At 44.2% G+C, this 7,866-nt stretch overlaps 1 protein-coding gene across 1 annotated transcript; it reads right to left on the reverse strand.

The window, feature by feature from the left end:
- Positions 1–460: 460 nt before the first annotated feature.
- Positions 461–6,456, reverse strand: LOC146893206 (eotaxin-like). Its single transcript, XM_085695524.2, has 3 exons — positions 6,267–6,456; positions 1,976–2,087; positions 461–1,592 (listed from the first exon to the last, which is right to left on the reverse strand). Exons 1-3 carry the CDS (start codon positions 6,340–6,342, stop codon positions 1,487–1,489), a joined length of 294 nt encoding a protein of 97 aa, XP_085551650.1. The 5' UTR covers positions 6,343–6,456; the 3' UTR covers positions 461–1,486.
- Positions 6,457–7,866: the final 1,410 nt, after the last annotated feature.

Consider the following 7,866-nt stretch of genomic DNA (forward strand, 5'->3'; position numbering starts at 1 on the left):
TAAGGTCAGGGTAGAAACCTACTGCAGGCAGTTGCAGTGGGTGACAGGGAAGACTTGGAACAAGCATGGCATTTCATCACGGTGGAGGGCTCCAGCAGAGCTACTGACTGAGGACCATGGAGTTGGGACCTGACTGACGGGAGCAGGATTCCCAGGCTGAGTGCAGGTATAGTGGGGGTCTCCTTCAGAGTCTCTCTCTCTCTCTCTCTCTCTCTCTCTCTCTCTCTCTCTCTCTCTCTCCCTCTGTGTGTGTGTGTGTGTGGGGGGGATCTGGGATCTTGCTGATAGGAACAAGAATCCTAGGGCCAAATTGGAACATTTGGATTTCGATAAACACCTGCCGAAGAGTCATTTTGTGAAGAACACAGCCCCACCTCACAAGCAGTTCTCCCTCAACCGCCATCTTTAGCCCATCCTACTTGCATGGAATTTCCCACAGGAAAACACAACTCAACGATGATGAAGATATACATGGGTTTTATGAATGTCAAATCAATTTACTTCCATTTAACACCACACACCTTACATCCACAATAACAATATCCTCCTGAAAATACAAAATTAGCGATGACAAAGATACACATGGATTTTATGAATACCAAATCAATTCACTTCCATTTAACACCACACACCTTACATCCACAATAACAATATCCTCCTGGAAATATAAAAATAGACTTCCATAATGGTGACCTTTACCAGGTAAATGGGGAGGAGACCACAAGAAAAGACTTAATATGGACTCACAGAGGGATAGGAATCTCCTCCAGCTCAGATACATAGCTCAATAAAAAACAATTAAAAAGGCTCATGTATTAAAAATGATATGTAAGAAAAAGTTGTAGTGAAATATGTTATTACATATAATTAGTATATACTAATAAAAATATGTTGGCTTAGCATGGTAGCACATGCCTTTACAATCCCAGTGCTTGGAAGGTAGAGACAGGTTGATCTCTGTGAGTTTGACAGCCTGGTCAACATATTGAGTTCTAGGTCAGCCAGAGTGATACAGTAAGACACTGTCTCAAGCAAACAAATAAACCACAAAAAGAACTGATATCCATAAAAATATGCTTTAAAATTCCAAATATTTAAACATAACAAGTTTTAAAATATTAATATTTAATTACTGTATATTAATTATGCAAAGCAATGCATTATATTATGACATTCTCACACATGTCTATAAGGTGTTTTGGTCATATTTACTCCTGTATTATCCTCAATTATTCCCCCATCCTGTTCCATCCCATTCCTCAACAATCTGGCATCTTTTAAGCCCCCTTTTAGAATTTTGCATACTCAAGAAATTACACAACCTTTCCGAGTTTGGCTTATTTCACAGATCATAATGACTTCCAGTCCCACCCGTAACGAAATGAGGTCAAGACCTTGGGGAATGGTGCTGAGATGACCCGAGAGCACAGCTTAGGAATGGGGAATAAATCAAGCATTTGTGTTTGGTCTCAGAAGATGGGATGGTTTATGGTTTCGGGGTTCGGAGGATTTGGTCAAGGTGCTTTGTGGCATCCTGGACCCACTTCTGTTTGGGGTCAGCGCACAAATCTTTGCCCAACTTGGTCTTGAAGCTGTAGAAAAGAGCAAAACACAGTCAGGATACTCGGAAATTTCTCTCCTTTCCTCCTCAAACCCTCCCAGATCATTTGCTAAGGGATGCAGAAGTCACTGTGGTACAAATGGGCAGAGGAAGGGTGGTATTCCAGTCTTGGCTTCTGTTCTTGAAGGCCTGGTAAATCTATCTTTTTCTCTTGGACCTGAAGGATCTGACGCGGCCAGGAAACGCATCCAAGGCAGAGAGCTGGGTGGGACTCAATGCATTGTGATGTGAAAACTCATGGATTGGGTTCCAGGTGCCAAGCTGTCTGATTCTTTAATCAGGACACAGCCTTGGAAACGAGTTTGGGTCCTGAGGTTTGTGTGTGTCAGGGTAGGGGGTGGGGTGTCTACTCACACTATGGCTTTTAGGGGGCATCTGCTGTTGGTGATTTTTTTGTAGCTCTTCAGTAGTTGTTTGGGGATCTTCTTATTGGCCATCACAAAGCAGCAGGAAGCTGGAATAGACCCTAAATTTTGGAAGAAGGAAATGGACAGGAAGAATGAGCCATCTGTCCTCCATGGGTGTAGTCAAACAGGGCTTGGTAGGAAGAGAGTTAGGAAGAGGTAAAGGCACATCCTGGGTAGAGGTACAATCACAAAGTCCTGTGCCTTTGATGTGGGACACTCCCCTGTTCGTGGTCCTCTGCACAGTGGGAACCCATCAGCTCTGACAAGATGGAACATTGTTACATTGTAACATCATTGTAACAAGATGTAACACAGTTACATTGGTAAACTGTGATACATTGTTGAGCTCACTGAGAAGCCGCCCCGGCAGCAGGTTTACCTTCCCTTCCATTTCAGTTAAGCATTTTTATATCAAGTTTTCCCTCAATACTTATCTGTCAGGGGGATGAGTGTCCAACTCTGTGACAGTGAGGACAGAATGGCAGAACAGACAGCAGGGAGCCCCAGACAACAACAGGAAGGGAGACTGTCACTAACAGGAAATGGCAAAGCTTCAGCCATGGAGAACTCAGTGGGGTGTGGGGGCTCCAGCTGACTGCCTCAGGGGCTTCCTCAGCCAGTTTCTGCTGGTTTTCATACCCTGATTTGGTGTTGTTACCTTTCTCTTATATTTTCTCTCCAGGGAGGGCCACTTTACTGTGTCCCTGGAAACTCCAACTGACAGCTTCAACAAGGCTCCCCTGGTCGATTTCTACTGGGTTTGTGCAATGCATCTGATGGTAACCACTCCCCCCCCCCCCCCGGTGTGTGTGTGTGTGTGTGTGTGTGTGTGTGTGTGTGTGTGTGTGTGTGTGTCTTTATTTTTACAATTTCTTTGACTTGGTATGTATTTAAGAAATGCACTCACTGATTCAAAGCTTCAAGTGCTGCTACACAGCCTACTCCCCAGACAACACGGCGTATAATTGGCATTGCCAGCAGGATCCAATAACAGCCATTTCTGTGTTAAAGGAGTGGCTCTCATAAAGAGTGAAAGGAGGTGCCCCCAAGGAGAGACCAGTGGTGGAGGGAGTAAAGATGCAGCCATAGACACCCAGGCTCCCCTGTGTCCACTGCTGAAACAAGGGAATGGCCATCTCCTGAATCTAAAACTACAACTTCAGGGTTTGTGGGTAAAGATTTGTCTCTCTGTGAACTTTCCCTTTGACCTTTTCTTGTTTACAGAGTGTTCACTGATCAAGGTCATTGATTTCCCTGCAGGCTCTGCTCACAGCGCCTAGAACATTCTCAGGATGGTAAGACCAGAAGGGAGAAAAGCAAACAATCCAAATGGTAAGACGGGTTGTCTGCAAACAGCACAGACAAACAAACAAAACTCCAAACCAAAAAACTTGGTAGCTTAGTAATATGTTCCTTCAGGTCAAGAGAAAAAGATAGATTTACTGGGGTCATGGCAGTCAGGAATTAGCAGCATTTGTCTGCATTACTTGAAGTTTTAGGGCTTAGAGTCTGGACGACATTGTTAAAAGATGAAGGACCAAAGAAACTAGGCAGAATTAAAATAGTAAGATGGTGAAGGGTCTGATGTCTTCTGAACGATTTATGGAAGAAAACACGCATTTAACCCTTCAAGAAGACAGGGAGTGTTTAAGGAAGGCTTTGTGGACAAATAAATAAACCCCTGGCATGCATAGGTAATATCTGGAGGCGAGGGCGGGGGATCTTTCAGAGAGAAAGCGTAAGCCCTCAGCTGGCTTGTTGTTTTATAGTGGACCTTTCTTATTTTGGCATTTTTAATGCCTTATGGAACTTAACTTTGGACAGGTGAAATGAGTCATTATGGAATTTGACAGCTTGTCCCTTTTAAACTGGCCAATGCTGGGCATCTGAACGACTGTCTTCATTGTACTTTTTTTTTTTTTTTGGCTGTTTAAGCCCATATGGTTAACCACAGAGAAACTTCTTTTTCAGTCCCAGGAGATTCCTTAGGGGATCGCCAATGGTGCTAGGGGAAGCCTTGGCTCTGCTTAGATTGTTTCGTATTACTTGTGCTCTCTGTAGGATGGCTCAGAGCCTGCGAACCATGTGGCTTCCTTCAGAAGCATAGAAAACACATCCTTCTCTGGAGACTCGCCCTCCGTCAGGGTGTGCACTGCTTAGAGCCCAGTCTCTGGAGATTCCGTGGCCTCTCCAATCAAAAGGACTGCTGATTTGGAGAGACCCCAACATCCAGGTTCTGACTACCCTTGGAGGTCAAAGGCTAAAATACTGTCTCTAGTTTCCTCTGCTCTGCGCTGCTGTAGGTCTCCAAGTTGTAGTTGCTGGACACCCAGGAGGGCAGCCTTACTGTTCCTATATTGTTAACTTTGGTGTAATATTCAATACATTTTAGACAAAGGAAATTTTAAATAAATCCCGATTTTGCTAAAACATGGTTTTCCCAAGTATGAACCAGTCTAATAAAGTTAGCAAAGACACAAGTAACTACCTTGCATTTTTGACTTTCAAATCAATTTTTGTAATGTTGCCACGAGTGGATTCTAGAAATTTTAATGACTTCCTGGTATCAAATCCACAGTATCGTTAAATCCCATCCTCCGTACACCTTGCACAATTCACTCATACATCGTGTGATTTGGATTTAAGCTTTTTTTTATTGTCTTATCACTTAAAAATCTGTATTAATTTTTAAAAATTTACCCATTTAATAAAAAGATAAAATCACATAGTTACATTCTTTTAAACCCTCCCTTTCATCTAGTTACCTTAAAATTTCATTTCTATAAATAAGAATTGAATTCAAATTATATACATGTTATTGTGTAGCAAATTAACATTGCTTGACCGCCATGCTCACTTCCTTCTACTGAGGACTGCTGGTCGTCCAGAATATTACCGCACATTTGTCCTACAATGTATTAAATCAATCCACCTTTTTTGTCCCCAAATAACAGAGATGGCAGTGCCATATAACAACATGCAAGCAATTTAAGGGCTGAATACATTGTACATTATGTTGCTAAATGGTTATGTGTTGTTTGAGCTCACTAGAAGCTGTCTCTGAAAGCGGACTTGCTCCCCCTCCAGAGTTCTTCAAGATCTCTTTGCTTGGGGATGCACTAGCCCTGCCCCCAAACTCTGCAACAGGGAGGAGGAAACAGACAGACATCCAAGAGTGAAAATATTATTCCCTTAAGAACTGTTGAAAAGTGAATTCTTGCCAACAGAGGTTATTATCACTTATCCCCTGATGTGAAAGTGCTTGTCATGGGAAAGAGAAGCTAGATGCTCAGCCGTGGGAAGCTCATCCATGGAAGAGAACACAAAAGGGGAACTCCCTGTTCCTGATTCCAAGTCAGTTTCGTGTGAGTGTTACGAGCCCACAGTTTTGAAGTGCGCTTTCTCTTACCACCCTCTCTTTGGTTTGGAAGCCTCACCTGAGGGAATATATCTGTTGGGAACCCCCTTAAAGGGACTTCCCTTGTCAATGTCTGCTGAAGGTTTTGAACACTAGAGTTGTTTCTTTGCTTTCTCTCTCTCTGCCTTTTGGCCATTTTGGTTGGCTGGAGGCATTAATCAGTTTGGCCAGTGAGGGAGATGATGAAATGACATGCGATGTTTCTGAGCTTGCAACTGTGGCCCGCAGAGCCCTTGAGCAAGGACTCTTTCCCTTTGCTGCCCTAACCAGCCTGGGAACCTGAACATGCAGTACAAAAGCCGAATGAATGTGTGCATTATAATTTGCTATAGGCCCTTTTGATTTGATTTAGATTAGCATGCATAAGTTCACAGTCAGGAAAAGTAAGTCATCCAAAGACAGGAAAAAGGTAGATAAGACACGAACACCTACAGCAGGTTCCTAAACAGATTCAAGGTGAACTTGTGTCTCAGGACCCCCTCCTCATTTTGCCACTGTTGCTGTCTTAGAAACCTCCAGAAACTCTTCCCCTCAAAATACTTCCAGGTCACCACTACCCAAATGCTCACTGTGCCATGTATCCAGACACGGTGAGGGGCTGTCTGTGGATGCACTTGGCAGCCGCTTCAGTGATCATTTCGGGGAGAGAGAAAGAGAGGGGGTGGTGGGGAAATGCAGACCAATGTCAGTCCTGGCTGCTTGATTGGTCGGGGTTCCTTGTCCCATCTTTAAATTGCAGAGTTAGCAGAGAGTCTCTGAAAAGTCCTGTCATCTGGATTGAGAAATGACTGGCATCCCTCAAAGGAAGGAGGGGACTTACCTGGGTGAGCCAAAACCTGGGAGGTGAAGGCAGTGACCACAAGTAGCAGGCACAGAAGCCCCGTGGAGATCTGCATGGTGGAGGGAGACAGTTGGACGTTTCTGAGTTGACCTCAGCCTCTCTGCCTCTCTGTCTCTCTGCTCTGCTGGCTATTCTGTCTACCTTTATAGGGAGCAGAGTGGGTGGAAGCTTCCAGAGAAGACGTTGCCTGCACAAGGTCATGAAGGAGGGGTCTTGAGAAGCGGAACACAAGCCAGCTCCTGGACAGAAGAAACACAAACCCATGGGTGGGACTTGGCATCTGCCTGGGGATGGGAGTGAAAAAGGAAGAGATTATGAAATGTGATTTATCATTATGCAGTATGAAAAAGAAGAAAGGGAATGGCGTGGAGAAACCAGTGGATTTTAAAGAGTCCTCCTTTGTCTCTGGGCTTACCTGGTGGCCTGTAGGATTTTGAGGGCACAGAAGGTCCCCCACAATGTGCCCACTCAGGTGCAGAAAGAGTTTAGTGATATAGCTCTGAACATTGCTGCGTGTCTGTGGCTCAGAGAACAAGGCATAATAATCTTGTTTGGTCTTGTTATGTAATCCAGGGACCATACAATCTTAGCACCCAGAAACTTAGTATCATGGGAAGCTGCAAGTGTAGGGACAGCTTAGAAAACTAGGTTCACACTTGGCCTGAGCTCACACACACACACACACACACACACACACACACACACACACAGAGAGAGAGAGAGAGAGAGAGAGAGAGAGAGAGAGAGAGAGAGAGAGAGACGCCCAGATATACACAGACATACACCCACCCACAAAGTGGTTAGCAACTCAGTACCACCACCTGTAACAAGCTATGTACACATCCTCCAAAGAAAGCAACTGGTTCCTCTACCCTGATAATCCCTGCCATTTGCCTAGCACCCCCCTTCCATGGTTAGCAACTATTCAAATACATTCTAGTACCCAATCTGGAACCAGGAACAGGGGTATATCTGACTTGGATGGGTAAGTCTGAATGAGCTTTTAGAGAGAACTCTCTACCATCCCGTGCACATATGATGAAAACTAGATGCATCAGGGGAAGGACTATGTGCAGCAAACGAAGGCTTACATAGCCTAAGCTGCCAATCAAAAACAGAAAACCACCCAGCGCTCCTGCCCTGTCATCCAGCTTCACCTGCTGGACCCTCAGAAGGAAACCCAGGGAGTGTGATAACTTGAGACTCAGGAAGAGCAGTCTCGCTGAGTGCCCACTGCTGGCTTCTGCACTAAATCTACTCTGTGCCTTGTTCACTTTGTGTTTTTGAACAAAACTTTTTGCTGCTTTGCTTTTCTTCACCATGAGTACAGTGCTCCAAGAACCTGAAACTCCTGATACAGACAGAGGCCACCATTGATAAGGAACTTTCAGACAAAAAAACTAGTTAATGCCTACTGATCTTGACTTCTGCCCCATAAAAGCAGGACCCCTAAAATCTCTATTTCAATAAAATCATCTTAAGTGAATTTGATCGTCATACCTAATTGGAAATGACCGATCTAGAAGATGGTAGATTAAAATAAAGGAAAAAGACAGGACTAAGTAAATATCTCAGATAT

Source organism: Myodes glareolus, chromosome 9, assembly GCF_982192425.1.
Source record: "Myodes glareolus chromosome 9, mMyoGla1.1, whole genome shotgun sequence".
Taxonomy (NCBI): Eukaryota; Metazoa; Chordata; class Mammalia; order Rodentia; family Cricetidae; genus Myodes; species Myodes glareolus.

What these genes read in the sequence shown, in the direction of transcription:
- LOC146893206 (XM_085695524.2), bottom strand. Translation starts at nt 6,342, where the DNA reads ATGCAGATCTCCACGGGGCTTCTGTGCCTGCTACTTGTGGTCACTGCC. An exon ending in CCAGGTTTTGGCTCACCCAG is followed by an intron (nt 2,088 to 6,266) that starts GTAAGTCCCCTC and finishes TCCAAAATTTAG; the next exon opens with GGTCTATTCCAGCTTCCTGC. An exon ending in TGCCCCCTAAAAGCCATAGT is followed by an intron (nt 1,593 to 1,975) that starts GTGAGTAGACAC and finishes TCTTTTCTACAG; the next exon opens with CTTCAAGACCAAGTTGGGCA.